General features: G+C 53.7%; 1 protein-coding gene across 4 annotated transcripts in view; it reads left to right on the plus strand.

Annotated features, from left to right (window-relative positions):
* POLE (DNA polymerase epsilon, catalytic subunit) overlaps positions 1–25267 on the plus strand; it is a 53908-nt gene that overhangs the window by 27676 nt on the left and 965 nt on the right. For 3 of the 4 annotated variants that reach the window (XM_064379527.1, XM_064379528.1, XM_064379530.1), the window contains 19 exons: positions 1779–1991; positions 2156–2365; positions 2599–2742; positions 6980–7120; positions 7754–7907; positions 7984–8090; positions 8275–8451; positions 8540–8763; positions 8851–9071; positions 9394–9598; positions 11355–11528; positions 12489–12614; positions 14549–14681; positions 16198–16390; positions 17944–18075; positions 18177–18370; positions 23802–24002; positions 24351–24476; positions 25119–25208. In XM_064379527.1, coding sequence (XP_064235597.1) covers positions 1779–1991; positions 2156–2365; positions 2599–2742; positions 6980–7120; positions 7754–7907; positions 7984–8090; positions 8275–8451; positions 8540–8763; positions 8851–9071; positions 9394–9598; positions 11355–11528; positions 12489–12614; positions 14549–14681; positions 16198–16390; positions 17944–18075; positions 18177–18370; positions 23802–24002; positions 24351–24476; positions 25119–25208 — 3165 coding nt within the window. Of the gene's footprint in view, positions 1–1778; positions 1992–2155; positions 2366–2598; positions 2743–6979; positions 7121–7753; positions 7908–7983; positions 8091–8274; positions 8452–8539; positions 8764–8850; positions 9072–9393; positions 9599–11354; positions 11529–12488; positions 12615–14548; positions 14682–16197; positions 16391–17943; positions 18076–18176; positions 18371–23801; positions 24003–24350; positions 24477–25118; positions 25209–25267 lie in introns of those variants that run through there. The other variant, XM_064379529.1, reaches the window with a different exon arrangement.

Here is a 25267-nt window from a genome sequence, read left to right on the forward strand (position 1 = left end):
CCTCATCTCTAACAAAACAAACAAAAAACTGCACAACAAAATTAGGCATGGTTGTGCATGCCTATAGTCGCAGCTACTTGGGAGGCTGAGGTGGGAGGATTACTTGAGCCTGGAAGTTGAGGCTGCAATGAGCCAAGATGACACCACTGCACTTCAGCCTGGGTGACAGGGGGAGATCCCCATATCTTTAAAAAAAAATGGCCGGGCGCAGTGGCTCACACCTGTAATCCCAGCACTTTGGGAGGCCAAGATGGGTGGATCACTTGAGGTCAGGAGTTCAAGACCAGCCTGGCCAACATGGTGAAACCCCGTCTCTACTAAAAATACCGCAAAAAAGTAGCTGGGCTTGGTGGCAGGCACTTGTAATCCTAGCCTCTCAGGAGGCTGAGGCAGGAGAATTGCTTGAACCCGGGAGGCGGAGGTTGCAGTGAGAGGAGATCCTGCCATTACACTCCAGGTTGGGCAACAGAGTGAGACTCCGTCTCAAAAAAAAAAAACGTTGGCAGGGTGTGGTGGCTCACGCTTGTAATCCCAGCACTTTGGGAGGGCGGATCACAAGGTCAGGAGATCGAGACCATCCTGGCTAACATGATGAAACCCCATCTCTACTCAAAATACAAAAATTAGCTGGGGGTGGTGGCATGTGCCTGTAGTCTCAGCTACTTGGGAGGCTTAGGCTGGAGAATACCCCGAACCCAGGAGGTGGAGGTTGCAGTGAGCCGAGATTGCACCACTGCACTCCAGCTTGGGCGACAGAGCGAGACTCCGTCTCAAAAAAAATAAAAATAAAAAAGGGAACCAGCTGTATTCTCAGGTGTGTACTGCATGGTACTATTTAGGTTAGGTTAAAACTTAGGGCTGTGGCATGTGTCTGTGGACATGTGGTAAAAATTTAAAGATGTGTCGGGGGTGAGGGTGTAGGGGCAGATAGAATTATTTGCAGTATTTTCTTTCTTATAAAAAGAGCATTCTGGAGCAAACATGGGAAAATGCAACCATTTACTTATTTGTAGTCTTGAGTCACATATATTCTTTGGTTTGATCTTTTCATTTTTTTTTTTTTTGAAACAAGGTCTCACTCTGTCACCCAGCCTCAAATACAGTGGTGTAACTTCGGCTCACGGCACCCTCCACCTCGTGGGCTCAAGTGATCCTCCCACCTCAGCCTCCCAAGTAGCTGGCACCACAGGCGCACACTACCACACCCGGCTAATTTTTCTATTTTTTTGTAGAGATGGGGTTTTACCATGTTGGCCAGGCTAGTCTCAAACTCCTGGGCTGAAGTGGTCCTTCCACCTCGGCCTCTCAAAGTGCTGGGATTACAGGCGTGAGCCACCACACCTGGCCTTCACGATTAAAAATTAAATAAACTTGTGTAAATGAACTTCCCATTTCAGGTGATATATTAGATTTTGAGAAGTAGAATTTATGGGGATGAGGTGGTCCTGAGATTTTTGTTTTTATGAACAAAATCTCACTCTTGCCCTGGCTGGGGTGCAGTGATGTGATCATAGCTCACTGCTGCCTCCAGCTCCTGGGTTTAAGTGATCTTCCTGCCTCAGCTTCCCAAGAAGCTGGGACTACAGGCACGCTACCACACCTGGCTTATTTGTAATATATTTTGTAGAGGTAGGGTCTTGCTATTTTACCCAGGCTGGTCCCAAATTCCTGGCCCCAAGCAATTCTCCTGCCCTGACCTCCCAAAGTGCTTGGATGAGGTGTGAGCCACCGTGCTCTGCCCAAGATCCTGAGACTTAAGGCTTCATTGGGTCATCCAGGTCACGATGGCCCAGGCCCCAGGAGACAGTCCGAGGCCAAGTGCTCCCGACATGGAGGACTTCGGCCTGGTGAAGCCACCTCACCCACCAGCCCATGTTGCTGTGAAGAGGAAGCGAGTCCTTTGGGAGAGCCAAGAGGAATCCCAGGACCTCACGCCAACTGTGCCCTGGCAGGAGATCTTGGGGCAGCCTCCCGCCCTGGGAACCACCCAGGTAAGGCGCATGGCTGTGACACAATCTGTCTCTGAGGGCTCTGCTGCACAGCCCAGGGAGCCCGAGACAAGTCCTGACCCCTAGGGAGGCTGCTTTTGAGAAAGTTGCTGCAGGCATTCCTGTCTCACCACTTGCACGTTGGCTGTGCTCACCGTCTGTCCCAGGAAGAGTGGCTCGTCTGGCTCCGGTTCCACAAGAAGAAGTGGCAGCTGCAGGCCCGGCAGCGCCTTGCCCGCAGGAAGAGGCAGCGTCTGGAGTCAGCAGAGGGCGTCCTGAGGCCTGGGGCCATCCGAGATGGGCCTGCCACAGGGCTGGGGAGCTTCTTGCGAAGAACTGCCCGTAGCATCCTGGACCTTCCATGGCAGATTGTGCAGGTGTAGACCTTGATCCAAGGGGGAGGGCAGTGGTTCTGCTGAACCCCAGGGACGGGGTGTCCAGCTGGGCCCTGGGGTCCTGGATGGGAGGGTTAGAACGGGCCTGGAGTTTCCTGCCCATCGTAGGGACGCCTAAGGCCCTGTGCTGGGGGCTGGAAGCTACCTGGGAGGTGGCCCTGTCTGTGTGTTCCAGTGTGTCCTGTGACGTGCTGTCTGTCCGCCCGGCCTTTCAGATCAGCGAGACCAGCCAACCCGGCCTGTTCAGGCTGTGGGCACTCATTGGCAGTGACTTGCACTGCATCAGGCTGAGCATCCCCCGTGTGTTCTACGTGAACCAGCGAGTTGCCAAAGCGGAGGAGGGTGCCTCGTATCGCAAGGTAGGGAGGCAGCTGGTGCTGGCCTCTGCAGTCATCTGCCTGGGCAGCTTCTGAGGTGGCGTTCCATGATCTGGTGTGGCCTTGTGCCTCCATCTCCTCAGTGCTTCATTGGGATGTTGTAGGAGTTCCTCAAAACAACGTGTGTAGCACTGAGTGCAGAGCCTGGGGCAGGGCGAGTGCTGGGGCTGGAGCCGCTGGGGTCCTGGTCATGAACAGCTTGTCTGCCTGCAAGGTCCATGAATGGCATTGATTAGAGGTCGTGATCACTTTCCCCACAGGCTCTTTGGTTAACAGCTTTATTGGGATGTAAAGTTACACGCCATCCAACTGACCCATGTAAAGTGCACAATTCAGTGGTTTTTAATGGCATGACTATTATCACTCAATTTTGACATTTTCTTTTTTTTTAAATTTTACTGTAATTCCCAGGATCCTTGTGCAGAACGTGCAGGCTTGTTACATAGGTAAACATGTGCCGTGGTGGTTTGCTATTGACCCCGTCACCTAGGTATTAGGCCCTACGTACATTAGCTATTTGTCCTGATGCTCTCCCTCCCCTCGCCCCCCATTTTGACATTTTCATCACCCCAAAAAGAAACCTTGCATCCCTTAGCCGCCACCATCCTCCTGCAACCCTCGGTATCCTGTCACCATGGGTTTGCCTGTTTGGGCATGAGATATAACTGGAACCCTACGGTAGATAGTTCCTTGTGCTGGCTCCTTCCACATGCAGAAAGTCTTCCAGGGTTTTCGTGTTGCCCTGAGTGCTCCGAGGCTCGTAGGTGGCATCTCAGCCTGAACCCCACGTTGTTAGTGGATCAGCTCAGCACATGTCTCGACTGGATGCTGTGACTCACGTAAGAAGTGACACATAGTTGGGGAGACGAGGTGTGCGTATTTATACCTAGACGAGGTTTTCTGGAGAAGGTGAAACTCGATTCCAGCCAGGTGATTCAGTGGAATGTGCATCTACAAAGTGGATGCAGAGCCAGGTGCGATGCTTCACACCGTAATCCCAGCACTTGGGAGACCGAGGTTGGTGGACAGAAAAAGGAAAGTGGACGCAGAGTCGTGGAGACCACAGAGAACAGGGGGCACTGTGGGGTTTTCACACCGTCCTGGAGATGTTGTGCTGTGCTGCCGCGCTGTGCGGACGCGCGCTTACTTGTGGATGACTGCCGGCTCATCTCTGGAGGGAGGCTCTGGCGCCGTGTGAGCATTCTGTCCTCGATGTTTGACTGGACGGTGTCAGCATCCATGTCTCATAGGGCACATGAGGGGGGCTCCAGGATGATATCTTCTGCTTCTGTTCCCCTGTGTGTCTTGGCTATTCCTTTTATAATGAAGAGCTTTGTGCAGATCAGGTGGAAGTGAACTCTAGTTTATTCCTTAAAAAGCAAGATACAAGAGTTATTATATGCTGAGGTTTTTTTTTTTTTTTTAAGCAAGATAAATGCTTTTTCCCTTTAAATTAGTTTTAATTTTCAAGGTAGGGCATGGCAAATGAGTTTATTCCTTTCAATTTTTCTCTTTTTTTAAAAAAGTATTACTATGGATTTGTGGATTTTTGCTTAATTTTTGTTGTTTATGTTTTCTGAGACAGTCTCACTGTTACCCAGGCTGGACTGCAGTGCTGTGGTCTTGCCTCGCTACAGCCTGGTCCTCCTGGGCTCGAGCGATCCTCCTGCCTCGGTGTTTAATGTTTTAAGACCAACTGTAGCCAAATCCCACCCAACACACATGTTAGGTCTGTCAAGGTATACGGTAGGCCCTCGCTTTGTGTCATTGATAGGTTCTTAAAATCTGCAACTTTAAGTGAAATGACTTTAACTAAAATGATGGATAATGAAACAGATTTTTTTCTTCTTGGCAACATTATAATGAAACTATGCTGGCCATTACAGGCATGCAGTGGTGCAGTTTGGGAGGCTGAGGCCAGTGGATTTCTTGAGCTCAGGAGTTTGAGACTAGTGTGGGCAACATGGCAAAACCCTTTCTCTATAGAATTTTCTTTTTTAAAAAAGGAAGAAGCTACATTGAACAAAATGACGTTATTCGAGTACCTGCTGTACATCATTTCACTTAACATCATAGTTTCCAAGAATCTATTGATGATGTTGAATGAGGACTTACTGTAAATTACATATAGTTAAATGCAGATTTTTTAATGTGCAGTTGATTGGGTTTTTGGATACATGACTGTGCCTGTGTCTCCCACATCCCCACCCAAGTGCAGAACATTTCCATCACCCCAGAGGGTGCTCTTGTCCACCCCATGCAACCATCTGCTGACCTGACTTCTGTATTTCTGTAACTTTGTGTGTGTGTGTGATTTTCTAGAATTTCATATTAATGGCACCAGACAGTAGACTCTTCGGTGGTCAGTATCTTTTTGAGGCTCAAATTATCCCAGATTGGGCTGGCAAGATCCCTTCAAGCTGGCACCTGAGTCCTTTTGAAATGCCCTGTTGGTTTTTGAACACTTCCTTGCTGTCTGGCCACTAAGAGATGCCAGGCTTATCTTGAACTTCCAGACATGGAATTAGCTGTTCCTCTAAAGAGCCTGAGCCTAATGGGGAGATTATGTTGAGAAACCGAGATTAGAGCTCAAGGGGTATCATTTCATCTGGATTCCTTCAGTGGACAGCCAGGAAAGAAAAAGATACATTTAAAATATGTAATTACACTAGTTGTTCCAGTTCATATTTACCATAGCATAGTTTTTCACTTCTTTGATTTTTGTGTCGGGCTAATTCCGTATTACTGGAAAAATCTAACCCTGCTGGTTCTCTTCTCCCTTGCGAATTATTCAGATTTTCCTGGTTGTTGTTATGCCAAGAAATGCTTTATTGCAACCTGGATGTTCTACACCTTTGAGACTTGGATTTTTAAAAACATCCTTTAGAGAGTTGATTTTTTGTTTGTTTGTTTTAGCAACAACCAACACGGTTAATTCCAGTGCCCAAGCTCTGCCTGGCCTCCTTTGTGCAAAGCCTCCAACGTCAGCTCAGCCTCCAGAGCCTCTGTTGCGCTGTTTTGGGTCACCTGTGCAAGTGCAGCTTATAGTGAGCCTGGGACTTGTGCTGATTCATGCATGAAGCTAGGGTGCCCTCTCCAGCTCTCCTCTCTGGGATTCCCCCAGCCCCGCCATGTGTGAAGCTAGGGTGCTCCTCTCCAGCTCTCCTCTCTGGGACTCCCCTGTCCCCCCCATGCATGAAGCTAGGGTGCCCTCTCCAGCTCTCCTCTCTGGGATTCCCCCAGCCCCGCCATGTGTGAAGCTAGGGTGCTCCTCTCCAGCTCTCCTCTCTGGGACTCCCCTGTCCCCCCAATGTGTGAAGCTAGGGTGCCCCTCTCCAGCTCTCCTCTCTGGGACTCCCCTATCTCCCCCATGCACAAAGCTAGGGTGCCCCTCTCCAGCTCTCCTCTCTGGGACTCCCCTATCTCCCCCATGCACAAAGCTAGGGTGCCCCTCTCCAGCTGTCCTCTCTGGGACTCCCCCAGCCCCCCCATGCACAAAGCTAGGGTGCCCCTCTCCAGCTTTCCTCTCTGAGATTTCCCCAGCCCTCCATACACATCCCAGGGGTTCCTTTTTCATTCCTCTGACTAGGAAAATGTGGTTTATCTCAGTTTTTGCCACCTATACCCTCAGATTATACCCAAGAGAGAATGAAGGAAGATGAACTGGGAACCTCCCCAGACCAGTGTTGACTGCTATGTTCCGAGAGTTCTTGTTTACTCATAGACTGCAGGTTGCTTTTCAAAACTGCACCCAGAGACCAGGCATGAAGGCTCACATGTGCAGTTCCAGCAGTTTGGGAGGCTGAGGTTGAGGGGTCGTTTGAGACCAGCCTGGGCCACATAGCAAGACCTCGTTTCTACAAAAAAACGAAAAAGCCACGTGTGGTGGTTCATTCCTGTTGTCCCAGCTACTCAGGAGGCTGATGCTGGAGGACCGCTTGAGCCCAGGAGTTGGAGGCTGCAGTGAGCTGTGATCACACTGCTGCACTCCAGCCTGGACAACAGAGTGAGACCCTGTCTGTAAAAAATAAATGACATAAAAATTACTTCCAGAGTTTTTAGTTGTAATCATTGGGAGAAGTGGACTGTGGCATCGTGGGTGGACCCAATCGTTAGGGGCTCTGGAAGTCCTAGGCCTGCGAGCAGCATGTGCATGTGTGTGCACCACAGACATTGCCACCTGCACCCTGTGACGAGATCCTCGCTGTATTCTCGCCAGGTAAATCGGATCCTTCCTCGCTCCAATGTGGTCTACAATCTCTATGAGTATTCAGTGCCGGAGGACATGTACCAGGAACACATCAACGAGATCAACGCTGAGCTGTCAGCGCCAGACATCGAGGGCGTATACGAGACTCAGGTGACTCCCCAGCCACCCTCAGCTGGACTGGGGGAGGCTCCATCGGGGTGGAATAGGGGAGAGAAACCCGCCCAGGGTGTGGGCTGGGGAACAGCAGCGATTGTGGACTTGCACCCACAGGTGAGGTGAATGTCAGCAGTGTGTCTGCCAAAGGTGGCCTGTAGGCAGTGGGCTGGGCAGCTGCAGGGGCACAGCCACATCCCAGGCATGAGTCAGGTGGGCAGCTGGAGTCCCCATCCAGCACAGCCACACCCCAGGCATGCATCAGGTGGGCAGCTGCAGGGGCACAGCCACACCCCAGGCATGCATCAGGTGGGCAGCTGCAGGGGCACAGCCACACCCCAGGCATGCATCAGGTGGGCAGCTGCAGGGGCACAGCCACACCCCAGGCATGCATCAGGTGGGCAGCTGCAGGGGCACAGCCACACCCCAGGCATGCATCAGGTGGGCAGCTGCAGGGGCACAGCCACACCCCAGGCATGCATCAGGTGGGCAGCTGCAGGGGCACAGCCACACCCCAGGCATGCATCAGGTGGGCAGCTGCAGGGGCACAGCCACACCCCAGGCATGCATCAGGTGGGCAGCTGGAGCCCCCATCCAGCCCTTGCTGGCTTGTCTCCCTGCCTCTTCCAGGTTCCGTTACTGTTCCGGGCCCTGGTGCACCTGGGCTGTGTGTGTGTGGTCAATAAACAGCTGGTGAGGTACCTTTCGGGCTGGGAAGCGGAAACCTTTGCTCTTGAGCACCTGGAGATGCGCTCTCTGGCCCAGTTCAGCTACCTGGAACCAGGTATGGTCTGCACCAGCCACCCACCATGTGCCTGCCTCTCACACTTGTGGGGTAACGGTCTTGTTTCCTTCTGCAGGGAGTATCCGCCATGTCTACCTGTACCACCACACGCAGGGCCAGAAAGCGCTCTTCGGGATCTTCATCCCCTCACAGCACAGGGCGTCCGTGTTTGTGCTGGACACTGTGAGTCCCTGGGCCCTCCATGGCAGCACGTGGTTGGGGCAGGGTCTGGGGAAGGGGGACATCTTTGCCCATGAGGGCCCGTCGATTGAATTGGCAGTGCCGTGGCAGAGGCGGAGTCTGCCCCAGGGCTTCCCCCGCTTCCTCCCGTACAGGGTGAGGCTTAACGCGGCCCGCGTTTGTCTAGGTGCGCAGCAACCAGATGCCCAGCCTTGGTGCCCTGTACTCGGCGGAGCATGGCCTCCTCCTGGAGAAGGTGGGCCCTGAGCTTCTGCCGCCCCCGAAACATACCTTTGAAGTTCGGGCAGAAACTGACCCGAAGACCATCTGTAGAGCTATCCAGCGCTTCCTGCTTGCCTACAAGGTGAGGGTGGTTGGGTCTTGCTGTGTGAGCCCCTCTCCTTTGAGGCTGGGTGCATCCGGGTCTTTTCTTCCATTTTACCCTGACCCAGGAGGAGCGCCGGGGGCCCACACTCATTGCCGTTCAGTCCAGCTGGGAGCTGAAGAGGCTGACCAGGGAGATTCCCGTCTTGGAGGAATTCCCGCTGGTGCCTATCTGTGTGGCTGACAAGATCAACTATGGGGTTCTGGACTGGCAGCGGCATGGAGCCCGGCGCATGATCCGGCACTACCTCAACCTGGACACCTGCCTGTCGCAGGCCTTCGAAATGAGTAGGTGAGCACAGCACTGCCGTCATGGGCAAGTGTCCCAGGCAGGGCCGCCTCGGTGGTCTCTGTGACACGGTGACGTTTCCCGGCACAGGTACTTCCACATTCCCATTGGGAACCTGCCAGAGGACATCTCCACCTTCGGCTCCGACCTCTTCTTTGCCCGCCACCTCCAGCGCCACAACCACCTGCTCTGGCTGTCCCCTACGGCCCGCCCTGACCTGGGTGGAAAGGAGGCTGATGACAACCGCCTTGTCATGGAGTTTGATGACCAAGCCACAGTTGAGATCAACAGTTCAGGCTGTTACTCCACAGGCAAGTGGGCGGGAGGACAAGGCCTAAGAAACCTGACGGGTGTTTCTGCCATTCTGTGACATCTTAAGGCAAGCTCGCCCAAGGATGGGCTCAGAGCTCGACCTCGCAGGTCAGAGCTGTGGCTGCAGGAGAGTGTCCTGGGGTCTAGGGCCAGGTGGGGCCTCCTGTGCCCTCAGGAATCTGAATAGCCTGGCAGATGCGAGGTTGGGTGTAGGCAGGTCTGATGCTGGTTCCAGAGGTGGTGTTGGCTGGGATCAGGCCTGGAGGACTGGTGGTGCTTGAGCTGGCAGGATGTTGGCTGAGCATGGCGTCTCCTCTGCAGTGTGTATGGAGCTGGACCTTCAGAACCTGGCCGTCAACACCATCCTCCAATCTCACCACATCAATGACATGGAGGGGGCCGACAGCATGGGCATCAGCTTCGACGTGATCCAGCAGGCCTCCCTGGAGGACATGATCACGGGCGGTCAGGCTGCCAGTGCCCCGGCCAGCTACGATGAGACAGCTCTGTGCTCTAACACCTTCAGGTGCCACCCTCTCCTGGAAGAGTGCTACTCATAGACGATGCCTTATCCTCTGCCCTTAATTTGGAAAGCTAAGGTCTAAGACAGTGTTCCTTGGGCTTCCCTTAATCTTGATGGCAGAGCCAGAAACCACCGTGGCGAGTTTCCCCTCTTCAGTCTGTTGTCTTTACCACCATGTGGGTCCAGCCTGGTTCCTGGCAACTGTGCCAGGTGCTGCCTCTGACCTCCTTGTGGCCAGAGGTGCTTCACACAAAGAGCCTTTCTAACCGGGGCTGCTCCTCGAAGTAAACAAAGGCGCATCATGGGAATCTCCAGCTAGTTGTGCTGAGTGTGACGCATGAGGCATTGGCCCTGAGGTGTCAGGAGCCGTCAGTCTGCTGTGGAGGGGGATGAGGGCAGCCTCTCGCCCTGCTCACCCATGGTGGTTCATGCTGGGGAACGCTTGCTTTGCAGCAGAGGTGGGCCAAGCACTTCACTGCCTCAGTCCCCACAGCAGCCCTGGGATGGGCAGCGAGGAAACTGAGGTCAGAGGGGCTGCCTTCGTGATTCTGGTCATACCACAAATTAATGGAAGGGTTTGCGCTCCAAAACAAGTCTTTGTGATTCCAGATCCTGTCCTAAGCCGTAGTTTTAATGACTCCACACAAAAGGGGAGAGGGAACATGTCAGAGCTGGGAAGTGAGGCAGAGAGAGGACCGGTGGAAAGAGGCAAGGAGGCAGTCAGGAGCCTGGAGCAGGGTCTTGGCAGAAAGACAGGCAGCCCAGGCCCAAGAGGTAGAGGGCGTCTGACAGCAGGTGGCAGAAACCACCGCTCTGAGGAATGGGGGCTTTGCGGAATTGTTGAAGAGTTTGTGATGAAAGGGAGTTTTAGGAATGGGACTTCGACCTCTGTGGGTTCCATTGTGACATTCTGTCGTTGACCCCGTTGAAGTTCCTACTTCTTCAGTAGGGCGACGTGCAGTTTTGGGACCCTTTAGCTGAATTGGGGTTTCACTACCGGAGCAGCTGGCATCTCTGCCCTAAGGGGAAGCGAAAGGGGCCGGAGAGGGTGTGTACAGTCCGCTGCCTGGTGCCCAGTTGTCTTACCTGTGGCCGCGGCCCCCGCCACAGGAAACTTGTTTACACTGGCACACACCCTTGTAGCTTTTGTGTGAGCTGTGTCCAGGTCCACCTGCCTGGACCGTTGCTCCAGTGTAGCGCCCCCAACACTAGTTCCCCCTAGTGTTGTGGGGAAGACCCAGTACGGCCCCTGCTTCCTCAGCGGGAAGGCACCACATCAGTAATCACCTCCATAGGGAGCAGGCGCAGAGATGAGATCCTTACGGCTTCTGCGCAGGGAGGGCGCCCTCTGTCCCTGGGTCACGCGAGGCAGAACCAAAGAGTCAGTCAGGGAGGGTTCCCAGGGCACTAGCCGAGTGAGGGAATGGGATGTGGGCACGTTCAGTTCATGCACAAGCACCTGAATGGTCCTTTTAAAGGAAGTGGTGGGAAGGCAGGGAGCCCAGCCTGTGAGGCAGGAGGGAACCTCTAAATTATTGTTTCTGGCCACCGGCTGGAGCCACGTGGATATGACGTGGACATGGTGTTCTTTTTTTTTTTTTTGAGACAAAGTCTCACTCTGTCCACAAGGCTGGAGTGCAGTGGCACGATCTCGGTGCACTGCAGCCTCTGCCTCCCAGGTTCAAGCGATTATTCTCTTGCTTCAGCCTCAGCCATGGGAGGGCTGAGGGCGTGAGGGTGTCCTGCACTTCTCTTCCAGAATCCTGAAGAGCATGGTGGTGGGCTGGGTGAAGGAAATCACCCAGTACCACAACGTCTACGCAGACAACCAGGTGATGCACTTCTACCGCTGGCTTCGGTCACCGTCCTCTCTGCTGCACGACCCCGCCCTGCACCGCACGCTCCACAACATGATGAAGAAGCTCTTCCTGCAGTGAGTGCGCTTCACCTCCGGGCTGCCCACCGCGTCCTCAGCTGGGCTGGTCCCTTAGGCCCCAAAACCAGAGGCGTGGCCAGCCAGTGCCTCTGGGATAAGTGGTCTTTTTCTGGATTTGTGGAGCATAAGAATCCAAAGGATCCCAGGGAAACACAGAGCTGCTGCTGCAGCTTTGCCTGTCATCCTGCAGAGAACGCTGGGCGGCACCTCGCTCCTGCCCCTTCCTGCACAAGTCACGCTGCGGTTTATTGCTGTGTGCCTTGCTTGTTTTAGTGAAAATTGGAGATCTGTGCCGTATGAAAGAACATACGAAACGTGCCATATGAAAGCACATTTAGCCTCTTTCCAGCCTTGTGCTGTCGTTACAAATAGCAAATCAGTGAGAGGCTTCGTGCGTGAGCTGACGCAGATGGATCTGTGCGGTGGTTTCTGTGGAGTAGCCCAGTTGCAGGCCTGACAGGTGTTATAACCGGGACGAATGCTGATTTGACGGACATCACCAAAGCGGTCCCACAGGGGCTCACGCTCACCAGTGTGGCTGGGGAGTCTTACCCAGCTGCTCCGATAAAAGTGCTTCTTGGTGTGGTCTTAACTTGGGATCCTCATAATGAATGAAGTCGAATTTTCTCTTCTAGTTCTTTGTCTGTTTCTCTGTAGTTTTGTTGGTTTTTCTCTTACTGAACGTCGAATGAGTTGTCTCCATGCAAAAAGTTGCCGTTTTTCTGTGATAAGAATTTGTTAATTTTTTCCTCAGTTTTTGGTTCTCTTTTGCCTTTGTTTGTGGTGGATTTTTGCCATGCAGAAATCATTGCTCTTCATTGCTTCTGGCTTCTAGTGTATCTTGGAGGCTTTTCCGCTTCAGGACCCCGAGGTCTCTTCCCTCATGGATTTTCTGAGTGCCCTCTGGCTCTGCATGGCTGTGGCGTCTCCACCACAGACTGTGAACTTGCTCCACAGGCTCATCGCTGAGTTCAAGCGCCTGGGGTCGTCAGTCATCTACGCCAACTTCAACCGCATCATCCTGTGTACAAAGAAGCGCCGTGTCGAAGATGCCATTGCCTACGTGGAGTACGTCACCAGCAGGTGCGGCTGGCTGGTCCTGTGGCTTTGAAAGGGATGCTAAAAATGACCCCCTGCGGTGCCAGCGGTCCTCCTGGGTGGACCGGGAGGTCCTTAGAAGCACCATGGTGAAGCGACAGCGGCGTTCAGAGGGGGCTCCCACCACCCGCGTGCTGAGCAGATCAGAGGCCAGGCAGGTGTGGGGCTTGAGTTGAGCAAGTTCAGGAAGTGGCCTGCCTTTGCTAAGAAGGTTCCACAGAGTGTCTTTTTTTTTTTCCTCCCGTGGGAGACACAGATTCAAGGTGCCCTGAATATACGCACCCCATAAGTGTTGACATGTAAACCCTTCACAGACGTCAGTGTTGGCGACTGGGAGCAGTGTGGTTCCAGGGTGCTCAGGTGTGCACAGCTCTCAGCCGTCAGAGCCTCGTGTTGTGGTGTTGACTTCCTGCCTTCCAGGCTGTGTTCCCGAGGCTCCCTCGTGGGCCTTGCTGTACTCCTCCCACACTCAGCACTATTTAATCTAAGTAGAGGACAAAGCAGCAAAGTCTCCACCGGCTCCTTTTGTTCAATGGATGGTAGGAAGCTCCCCTCCCAGGTGCACTCACCCTGGGCATGAACGCAGCCCTTTCTGAGCACAGAGGGGAGTTGCTCGTGCAGGCAGAGAGTCTGCAAGGGTCTGGTTTTCACATGGTTCCAGGGGCAGCGTCTGGGGGCACTGCAGAAAAGGCTGACACTAAATCGGTAATAGGTCTCATTACTGAGTAAGAGGAAGGTAGAGTTTATAAGACTGTCATTCCTAATCGAAACATAAGCACTGGATTAATTTGAAACACAAAACCACTGTTGTCCTCCTGCAGACTCGCTGTGGCCTCTTGTGTCTATCCAAGATGAGCTTTGATGCTCAGTGGTCATGATGGGTGCCTGGCAGAGCTGGCTCGTGCTGGGAGTGTATTTCAGAACATGGCTGAGATGGGAAGGGTGTGCCTCTCCTCCACATTGGCCTAGGCAGCTCCAGGGGTGCCCTCTGCCTGAGGAGTCCGGGGTTGCTCATGTCGGGAACCAGCTGCCATTCTGTTTCCCAACAGAAGGAAGTGCAGAGTTAGGGAGAACCTCAAGTCCTCCTGAGGAGCTGCGGTATGGGTTACTCAGCTGCATTTTAAAGTTGTTACGTAGGATGTTCTTCCTTCCTTCCTTCCTTCCTTTGTTTATTCTTCCATTTTTTGGTTTTTGTTTGTTGTTTTTTTAAGAGATGGGGTCTTCTCTGTCACCCAGGCTGGAGTGCAGTGGTGCAGTCAAGGCTCACTGCAGCCTCAGCCTCTGGGCTCAAGCTATCTGCCCACCTCAGCCCACTGAGTAGATGGGACTAGAGGTGCATGCCAGCATGCCCAGCCAATTTTTGTATTTTTTGTAAAGACAGGGTTTTGCCATGTTGCCCAGGGTGATCTTGAACTCCTGAGCTCAGGCGATCCTCCTACCTCAGCCTCCCAAAGTGCTGGGATTATAGGCGTTAGCCACTGCGCCCGGCCTGTTACTTTTGTTCTTTTCTTAAATGGATGTAATGTGCAGAGGAATGTATCAGCTGTAGGAGGCTTAACTGAGAGTGACAAGGATAATGATGGCTTAGAAGAGCTTGGCAGTGGGAAGCGCTGTGGTTGGTTACCTGCAGCTGCAGGTCATCGGAGGCTGCAGAGCAGAGGCAGGGGCTGTCCCAAACACGAGGAGGCACCCAGCTCCCTCTGTGGTGCCAGCTCCCAGGGGCCTGGCGGGGCCCCTTAGTTTTACGTTTATCGCATTTCCCTAGGAAGCCTGAGGGATGATTTGATCTGAATGAACTTTCAAATTCAATGTTAAGTAAGTGGAGGGTAAGTAGACAGATACAAGGGGAAGAAAGGAAAGTTGAGAGAAGGTGGATTTCATGTAATGAATGAAATGTGTCGTGAATGCTTCCTCTGCAGCATCCATTCTAAGGAGATCTTCCATTCCTTGACAATTTCTTTCTCTCGATGCTGGGAATTTCTTCTCTGGATGGATCCATCTAACTATGGCGGAATCAAAGGAAAAGTTTCATCTCGTATTCACTGTGGACTGGTAAGAGAGCTGCAGTGTGGCACCCGAGCCAGCTTTGGGGGCCACGTCGGTTCCTGCCGCAAGTACAGAGTGCTCGGGGCCCCGGCAGGCCTGGCTGTGCGGCAGCAGACACTGCAGCTGCATCTCGCCCTCGTGAACGAGCGAGGAGACCATGTGCAGACAAGCACGCCAGTGTGGAGTGCGGCGTCGGCCCTGGTGAGGGCTTGCCATGGGCAGGAGGGAGGTAGAGGCCCACGAGGTGCTGACGGGGAAGCAGGGAGCTGATGGAGTGCACCGGAGTCGTGCGAGCTTGAGGTGCCTCCAGTGGGTGGGCACCAGGGAGGCTGAGCACAGGTAAGTGGGGGTGCTCCCAGATGCAGGCAGAGAGCTGGCAGGTCCAGGCAACTTGGGCATGGCAGGTCAGGGCCTCGGCTTTCGTGGGGATGGGAGGTTCTGTGTGCGTGATGTTGGAGCTGTCTTGGCCCCCACGTGGATAACCCACCATCCGAGGGCACAGGCAGGTAAAGCCAGTTAGTGCCCGTCCCAGGGAGACGCCGGGCAGCCGAGGTTGATGAGAAGGGCCTAGGTGGGTTTTGAGGTGGGGCTGAGGGGCCAGCGGTTTGGATATGGGCAAATGCCCAGGTGTGGGCCAGGCTGTGGGTGAGTGGAGGTGGCTGTCAGGAGCAGTGTGGGGATGGAGTTATGTCTGGCTGGGACTCATAGTCTTATGGTGTTTGCAAGGTTGAGACATGGGTGGTCAGCTGATGCAGGAGTGGCCAGAGAGTGGCTGCGTGGGTTGCGAGAGGCCTGTGTCCTCCACAGGGGTCCTCACAGAGGGTTGAGAGGAAGCCGCGGGGGCCAGGGCTTCAGACGTCAGGGAAAGCCCTTCTGTAAGGAGGTGGGTGCTTCTCAGAGCTGGCAGGATGAAGCCAAGGCTGCCCAGGACCTGGATGGGAGCGATTCTGGTTGGAGTTGACCTGATTTATTGGAGGGGTTCAGAAGAAAGTGGGAGGGCAGAAATGCAGGCGGTGTAGCCAGCTCTGAGGAGGGGATCAGCATGTGGTCACAGCAGGTGGCGGTGGGTGTCTTTGTCTACACAGATGTGGTCTGCGTCATGGCACGAACACGGGTTGCGCGGGAGGGTTGCCCGCAGTGAGGCTGGGTCTGTGATGGGGTCGTGCCATCCAGGAGATTGGTGTACTCAGAGGAAAGATCCGTCACCAGGACTCCCTGGCTGTTTTTTCTATCCTGCGAGGTGGGAGTTCACTAATTTTCAAGTGAAACCTGGAAGAGCAGAATGAGGCTCGCAGTCCCAGGTAGTGAGCACTTCTGTGCACCAGGCACGCCTCACAAAGCGCTGTGTGCCGGGAGCCACCCTGCAGGATTCACGCAGGCTCCGGGAAACGCAGCGACTGCGGGGAAGGCCTCTGGTCAAATGGGGCAGATGGACCCAGGTTGGAGGAGCCTTCCCTGCGGCATCCTTCCCCTCTACAGGCTGCAGTGGTGCAAACGCAGCCACGTTGTCACTGTGTTACAGCAAGACTCCCAGAAAGCAGGGGGAGCAGCGGATGAGCAGGAAGATGAGGATGAGGAGGAGCAAAGGGATGGGGAGGAGGAGGAAGACGCGGAGGAGTCCGACGTGGAGGATTTGCTGGAAAACAACTGGAACATTTTGCAGTTTTTGCCACAGGCAGCCTCTTGCCAGAGCTACTTTCTCATGATTGTTTCAGGTGAGCCCAAAGCCCGGGGCTGCGCAGCCCCCACCAGGGGGACTCACGGTTAGTAGATGCGGCTCCTGTGCGGTGGTATCGCAAGGGAGACAGTGGGAAAATCAGGTCAGGCGGAGCGTGTCCAGCAGTCGGGACTTTGTGAGCCTAGGTGCCTCCTCTTCCCTGCTCCAGCCATGTTCCACTGGAGGACCCGGAGACGGGTGGCTGTCCTCACTTCGTGCCTTACTCTCAGGAAACCCCATGGGGAGCGGCTGCTCCTGGCCATGTCTTTGAGGGATTTCCTAGCTCTGCTCCTACAATCTGATTTGGTAACTCAGTCAGATACATTCCCGGGGAACACGTGTGTGCACGTTCAGTAACTGGAGATAAACCCCTGGGTCAGCTGCCCCCTGGCTGGTCTGTGAGGCCTAGCTTTCTGGTGGGGAAATTCTTATGCCTTAGTTTGGGTCTGCAGGTTTGGTTTGCAAACCAAGCAGTGCAGGTCAGTGTGCAGACGGAGCGTGTAAAGGAAGCCCTGTTTGTAGCTCAGAGCCCGGCGTTGAAGCAGCATGTCGTGATGTGCGCGGTCACACAGGCTTCCGTTGGTGATCACTTTATGTTTTTGTCTACATGTCCTTGAGTCTTTAGCTTTCTCAGTTCTCTTCTGCAACTTTCTTTTTCTGAGACAAAGTTTCACTCTTGTTGCCCAGGCTAGGGTGCAATGGTGCGATCTCAGCTCACCACACCCTCTGCCTCCCGGGTTCAAGTGATTCTCCTGACTCAGCCTCCCGAGTAGCTGGGATTACAGGCATGTGCCACCACACCCAGCTAATTTTTGTATTTTTAGTAGAGACAGGGTTTCACCATGTTGTTGGTCAGGCTAGTCTTGAATTCCTGACCTAAGTCTCTTTTGAAAAGTTCTGGGTTGGCTGAGCTTGGTGGCTCACGCCTGTAATCCCAGCACTTTGGGAGGCCAAGGCAGGCGGATCACCTCAGGTCAGGAGTTTGAGAGCAGCCTGGCCAACATGGTGAAACCCCGTCTCTACTGAAAATACAAAAATTAGCCAGGCGTGGTGGTACATGCCTGTAATTCCAGCTACTCTGGAGGCTGAAGCAGGAAAGTCGCTTGAACCCGGGAGGTGGAGGTTGCAGTGAGTCGAGATTGCACCACTGCACTCCAGCCTGGGTAACAAGAGCGAAACTCTCTCTCAAAAAAGTTAAGTTCTGGGTGACAGGCCGGGAGGAGTTATTAGAGAAGTGTGCTGACACCAGGACCCAGCCTTCACTTGTATTGGGAGCTGTTTTTTGCACACTACCCAGTGAGAGGGTTAATGTGCACGGCATTATTTATACAGTTTTCTCTCTGAGAATGAACTCGGGTATCAGCAAGTGCCCCTTTTCAGTTCCACTTCTCTAATTGACTTTTAGCTCATCTAAAGGCCGCAAATAAAATTATGAACAATGACATTTTAGCCTCATCTGTCAGGCGGTCTTACCAGCCGTGGGGTCCCCTCAGATTCTGGGGTGTTTGCGGCACCCTGACTCGGCCTGTGGTGTGTGTCGCCTCTCCACAGCGTACATTGTGGCCGTGTTCCACTGCATGAAGGACGAGTTGAGGCGCAGTGCCCCAGGGAGTACCCCCGTGAGGAGGCGGGGGGCCAGCCAGCTCTCCCAGGAGGCCGCGGGGGCAGCTGGAGCCCTTCCCGGTGAGCGGTCTTTTGTTTCTCAAGGCCCCTCTGTGCGCCGTGGGTGGTCCCCAGTGCCAGGCAGGTCCCAGATCCCTCCCTCAGCGTCCTTATACTTCCAGGAATGATCACCTTCTCTCAGGATTATGTCGCAAACGAACTCACTCAGAGCTTCTTCACCATCACTCAGAAGATAAAGAAGAAAGTCACAGGCTCTCGGAACTCTACCGAGCTCTCGGAGATGTTTCCTGTCCTCCCCGGTTCCCACTTGCTGCTCAATAACCCTGCTCTGGAGTTCATCAAATACGTGTGCAAGGTGAGGGTGCCAGTGTGCGCGTGAGGTGAGGATGTTAACATACTTGTGTAAGGTGAGAACGTTCATGTGTGGAAGGTGAGGCTTAACGTGCATGGCGAACGTGCCGGTGTACGTGTGCAAGATAGGGACACCAGCATACCTGCGCACGGTAAGGATGTCAGTGAATGCTGGGTGAAGGCACATACATATGCAGGGTCAGGGGCCAGCATGTGCAAGGTGACGGGCAGGTGTAAGCAAATGTTCATTCCACCAACATTTATCATGCCCCTGTCACATGCAGCCACAGTTGAGGCATTTGTGCTCAGGTGTGAGCAAGATAGGAAAGGCCCTGCCTGGTGGGGCCTCTCTGCTAACAGTAGACCCAAGAAGGGAGACAGCAGTTCAGAGGCTCAGGTGCTGTGGGGACGGAGGCTGTAAGGGGCGCTGGGACCAGGGGCAGGAGGAGGGAGGACGCAAAGGCCCTGGGGGGCGAGCTTGGTGTGTTGGTGAAGTCACAGCTGGGAGGTTGGGTCACGGGAGACTAGTAGGCTGGACCAGGACCCAGAGCTGATGAGATGAGAGCTTGCTCGGATGCTGAGGCCTTTCTGGGAAAGGCAGGCTGAGTCCAAGGAGGGATAATATTACCAGATAACCACCACGGGTGTCAGCCCTTACAGAGCAGAGCGCTTCCCTGCCCATTTCCTCACTCAGCCTTCCCAGCAAACTGCATGTCACCCATGGCTAAGGTTGCGCTGACGGCCTCAAGGTCTGGCTGTGGTGAAGAAGTGTTTTTAGCTCACCATTTTAATTCCTTTGTTGACTTAAGGTGTTTTAAATTTATTTTTATTAAGGTGTAATTTACATACAGTACAGTTCACTTTGTGGACACCATTGTGTGAGTTTTCCATTGCTAGGTGAATGGAATTGCGCCACCATCAGCAGGTTACAGGATAGTCACCACCGAAAACATTCCCCGTGCTGCCCTTGGGGGCTCAAGCCCTCCTCACTGGACATCCCTTTAGCCACTGATGTGTCCTCTGTCCCTGCATTTTTTTTCTCTTCCAGAGCATCACGAGTAGAGACATACTGAGCAGACTGTGGGATCTGGCTTCTTAGCAAAACATATTTGCGTTTGGTTCATCCACACTGTTGTGTGCATCAGCACTTCCTCCCTTCTGTTGTGATAGTGTCTGTTGTGTGAGTGAAACACAGCTTGCTTTTCATTCACGGGTAAAGGACATTTGGCTTTTTTTCACCTTTTGGTGATTAATAGCAAAGCTACTATAAACATTCTTTAGGTGCAGATTTTTGTGTGAACATAAATTTCAGTTCTCTGAGGGTTAAAACCCAGGAGGAGCATTGCTGGGTCATTTTTTAAGTGTGTGTTTAACTTGATAAGAAACTGCCAGACTCTTTAGAGACAGGATTTCACCATGTTGGCCAGTATGGTCTCTATCTCTTGACCTCAGGATCTGCCCACCTTGGGCTCCCAAAGTGCTGGGATTACACGCGTGAGCCACCACATGTGGCCATGAGTTAATTTTTATACAGCATGCATGCTCTAGGTCCGCGTCCGTATTTCCGTATGTAATATCTGATTGCAGGCACATCTGTCTTACTGTGCTTTGAAGATGTTACATGTATTTTTACAAACTGAGGGTTTGTGGAAATCTCATGCTGAGCAAGTCTCGTTTTTCCAACAGCATGTGCTCACTGTGTCTGTGTCACATTTGGGTAATTCTCAGGATATTTCAGACTTCTGCACTCTTACTATATCAGCCATGATGACCTTTGATGCTTCTGTGGCGATCGTTTTGGGGCGCCATGAACTGTGCACATAGAAGACCGTGAACTTAATGTTGTGCATGTCCTAACTGCGCCACTCACTGGCCATTCCGCCATCTCTCTCTCTCTCTCCTTGGGCCCCCCCCCATCCTGAAGAGACAACAGTATTGAAATTAGGTGAGCTAATAGCCCTGCAATGACCTCTAAGCGTTTAAGTGGAAGGAAGAGTCACGTGTCTCTTGCTGTACATAAAAAGCTAGAAATGGTTAAGCTTAGTGAGGAAGGTGTCAAAAGTCGAGATAGGCTGAAAGCTAGGCCACTCACACCAGTTAGCCAAGTCAACTGCAAGGGAAAGGTTCTTGAAGGAAATTACAAGTGCCCCTCTAGTGAGCACAGAATGATAAAGAAGGGAAACAGCCTATTGCTGATACAGAGAAAGTTTCATCTGGATAGATCAAACCAGATACAACATCCCCTTAAGCCAGAGCCTAATCCAGAGCAAGGCTCTCACTCTGTCCAGTTCCGTGAAGGCTGAGAGGTGAGGAGGCTGTAGCAGGAAAGCTTGAAGCTGGCAGAGGTCGGTTCGTGGGATTTAGGGAAAGAAGCTGTTCCGGTAACTTCATAGAAATGCAAATGAGGCAGCAGGTGCGGGTGGAGAGACTGCAGCGAGTTCTCCAGAAGGTCCCTCTGGGGTCACGGGTGGGTGGAGAGGCTGCAGCGAGTTCTCCAGAAGATCCTCTGGGGTCACGGGCGGGCGGAGAGGCTGCAGCGAGTTCTCCAGAAGATCCATCTGGGGTCACGGGCGGGCGGAGAGGCTGCAGCGAGTTCTCCAGAAGGTCCCTCTGGGGTCACGGGCCGGTGGAGAGGCTGCAGCGAGTTCTCCAGAAGATCCATCTGGGGTCACGGGCGAAGGTGGCTGTACTGACTTTGATAGCTAGAGGAGGCCTCAGGGCTGGTTTCAGAGGACAGGCTGACTCTCCTGTTAGTGGCTAATGCAGCTGGTGGCTTTAAGTCAAAGCCAGTGCTCATTGAATCTTCAAGGGCACTGTTGAGACCTGCAGCTAAGAAAACAGTTCCTTTCAAAATAGTACTGCTCGTTGACAGTGGGCCCGGTCACCCACGACCTCACACACACACACACACACACACACTGCTCGTTGACAGTGGGCCCGGTCACACACACACACACACACACACTGCTCTTTGACAGTGGACCCGGTCACCCACGAGCTCACACACACACACACACACACACACTGCTCGTTGACAGTGGACCTGGTCACCCACGAGCTCACGCACACACACACACACACACACACACTGCTCTTTGACAGTGGACCCGGTCACCCACGAGCTCACACACACACACACACACACACACACTGCTCGTTGACAGTGGGCCCGGTCACCCACGAGCTCACACACACACTATTTGACAGTGGACCCGGTCACACACACACACACACACACACACACTGCTCTTTGACAGTGGACCCGGTCACCCACGAGCTCTCACACACACACACACACACACACACACACTGCTCTTTGACAGTGGACCCGGTCACCCACGAGCTCACACACACACACACACACACACACTGCTCTTTGACAGTGGACCCGGTCACCCACGAGCGCGCGCGTACACACACACACTGCTCGTTGATAGTGGGCCCGGTCACCCACAAGCTCACACACACACTGCTCTTTGACAGTGGACCCGGTCACCCACGAGCTCACACACACACACACACACACTGCTCTTTGACAGTGGACCCGGTCACCCACGAGCTCACACACACACACACACTGCTCGTTGACAGTGGGCCCGGTCACCCACGAGCTCACACACACACACACACACACACACTGCTCTTTGACAGTGGACCCGGTCACCCACGAGCTCTCACACACACACACACACACACACACACACACACACACACTGCTCGTTGACAGTGGGCCCGGTCACCCACGAGCTCGTGCACACACACACACACACACACACACTGCTCGTTGACAGTGGGCCCGGTCACCCACGAGCTCATGCACACACACACACACACACACACACACACACTGCTCGTTGACAGTGGGTCCGGTCACCCACGAGCTCACACACACACACACACACACACACTGCTCATTGACAGTGGGCCCGGTCACCCACGAGCTCGCACACACACACACACACACACACACACACACACTGCTCGTTGACAGTAGACCTGGTCACCCACGAGCTCTGATGGAGAGGTACAAGAGATGAATGCTGCTTTCCTGCCCGCGGACACATCCCCTCTGCAGCCCATGGAGCAAGGAATAGTTTCGCTTTCAAGGTTTATTAAAAAATACGTTTCATGAGCTTACTGCTGCTATAGATACTGATTCTTCTGATGGATCTAGGCAAAGTAAATTGAAAACCTATTGGAAGGATTCACCATTCTGGATGCCGTTAAGAACATTTGTGATTGGCCGGGCGCAGTGGCTCACGCCTGTAATCCCAGCACTTTCGGAGGCCGAGGCAGGTCGATCACGAGGTCAAGAGACCGAGACCATCCTGGCCAACATGGTGAAACCCCATCTCTACTAAAAATACAAAGATTAGCTGGGCATGGTGGTGGCATGCGCCTATAGTCCCAGCTACTCGGGAGGCTGAGGCAGGAGAATTGCCTGAACCCGGGAGGCAGAGTTTGCAGTAGGCTGAGATTGCCCCACTGCACTCCAGCCTGGTGCCTGGTGACAGAGCAAGACTCTGTCTCAAAAAAAAAAAAGATTTGTGATTAATAGGAGAAGGGGTCAAAATATCAACATTAACAGGGATGTGGAAGAGGTTGATTCTGACCTTCATGGATCTTTGAAGGATTCAAGACTTTCATGGGAGACGTGACTGAAGATGTGGAAACGGCATGGGAGCTAGAATTAGAGGTAGAGCCTGAAGACGGAACTGAATTGCTGCATTCTCAGGACAAAGTTTAACAGATGAAACAGCATGGGAGCTAGAATTAGAGGTAGAGCCTGAAGACCACCACACATCACATAATGTCTTATGCACTGAGAAACCGGAAGATTTGCGTGATTTGCTGTATTGTGATATTGGCTCTGTTGAGGGGTTTGAAACCGAACTTGCACCATCTTTATGTTTGTATTCTGGAACCATTTGTTGAAAAAGACTATTCTTTTTCTCTCGAATCATTTTCGTACCTTTTTCCATAACTTAATGACCTTATCTCTGGATCTGTTTCTGGATTATGTATTTTTTTTGTATCTTGGGTTCAATTTGCTAATATTTCTTTGAGGATTTGTTTGTCTGTGCTCAGTTACTGGTCTGTAGTTTCTTTGTGCGGTCTTTGGTTGTAGTATCGAGGTGATGCTGGCCTCATAGAAGGAGTTGGGGTGCTCTCCCTCTTCACTTTTCTGAGAGATACTGTGTAGAATCGGCAGCATTTCTTCCTTAAGTGTTTGGTAAATTCCCTGGGGAAGCCTGTTCTCACCGATGGAGAACGGCCAGTGTAGAGAAGCCAGCTCTCCGAGGCTTCTAAAGGGGCTAAGGAAGGCAGGAAAGGGCTCCAGGAAACCGTAGCCCGAGGTCCAGAGGGTTCTGGTCCAGACCAGTGGCAGGGAGGCCCCGGGAGCTGCTTCCTGATGTGGGCTGTGGTCTCCGCAGGTGCTGTCCCTGGACACCAACATCACAAACCAGGTGAATAAGCTGAACCGAGACCTGCTTCGCCTGGTGGATGTCGGTGAATTCTCCGAGGAGGCCCAATTCAGAGACCCCTGCCGCTCCTACGTGCTCCCTGAGGTCATCTGCCGCAGCTGTAACTTCTGCCGCGACGTGGACCTGTGTAAAGACTCTTCTTTCTCAGAGGTGCGGCTGAGCTTCCTCGGGCCCTTCGCGGGTAGAGCGGGACATCTGAGGGCAATGTGGTGTCCTGGGGCTCCCGCAGCCCCAGCTCTGTGGGTTACGCCTGCTGCCCTTCTGGCTCACACGGTTGGCAGCAGGCACTTTCTCAGGCCTGCCCACACCACGTTTGGAATGTTATCCTAGGAAAGGCCCGAGTGCAGCTGGGAGGCCAGGTCTGAGCGCGGGCAGCTGCACGCCGGAGACTCGCCCTCACCAGGCGCTTCTCACGGCCCCTTCCTCTCCTGAGATGCTGCCCACAGCACTGTGGTCTGGAGGCCAGCCGGTGACCTCTCCCGCTCTTGCTCTGCCTAGGACGGGGTGGTCCTGCCTCAGTGGCTCTGCTCCAACTGTCAGGCGGCTTACGACTCCTCTGCCATTGAGATGGTGCTGGTAGAAGCTCTGCAGAAGAAGCTGATGGCCTTCACCCTGCAGGACCTGGTAAGCAGTGCCGCCGCCCACTGTGTGCCCCAGAGTCTGCAGAGGGGTGTCTGCGCCCTCCTGGGAGCCGAGTGTGCGCAGGTCCTGAGGCATGCCCTGGTGTCCTCCAAGAGGCCTGCCTTGCAGACCAGTCTGTGCCCTGAGCCCGATGGACTGTTCTGTCCACACTGGTTGAGCATCTGCCTTGGGTCAAGAGTCGGCCCTGTGGGTGCTTTGTTCTAGTGGAAGGAGACAGACGCTCCTGAGCGTGAGGAGAAGTGAAGAGGAAGAGGGAGTTGCGCAGCTCGGCAGGGCCACAGGAAGGTCTCGCTGAGGGGCATCCGAGCAGAGGCGGGGGAACACGCCAAGCTGCAGTGGTCCAGGCCTGCAGGAGAGAGGGAGTCAGCAGGGCCTGGAGGGGGCCTCAGGACTGGGTGTCTGGGGTGGGACGCCCACAGCGAGGGTGGGTGTAGGGAAGGCGCTGGCAGGGTGGGATGCGGTTGTTCATTTTACTCATAAATGAGGGCTGGTGTGCGCACAGTGGGGGCTCAAGTCTTACCGATGGGCCCACGAATGTGTCTCTCCTCTCGAGCCTGTGAAGAAGCAGCAGGGGGTCCGGCCGAGGTTGGAGGGCCGGTGCCCATCGGGGCTGTTCCCTTTCAGGTCTGCCTGAAGTGCCGCGGGGTGAAGGAGACCCACATGCCTGTGTACTGCAGCTGCGCAGGGGACTTTGCCCTCACCATCCACACCCAGGTGGGCTCTCCCTCACCTGCCTCGGCTCAGCCCCGCCTCCTCGACCTCCTCTGTAGGTG

The sequence above is a fragment of the Aotus nancymaae genome, unplaced genomic scaffold, assembly GCF_030222135.1.
Source record: "Aotus nancymaae isolate 86718 unplaced genomic scaffold, 86718_ANA_hifiasm-v0.15.2.pri h1tg000021l, whole genome shotgun sequence".
Taxonomy (NCBI): domain Eukaryota; kingdom Metazoa; phylum Chordata; class Mammalia; order Primates; family Aotidae; genus Aotus; species Aotus nancymaae.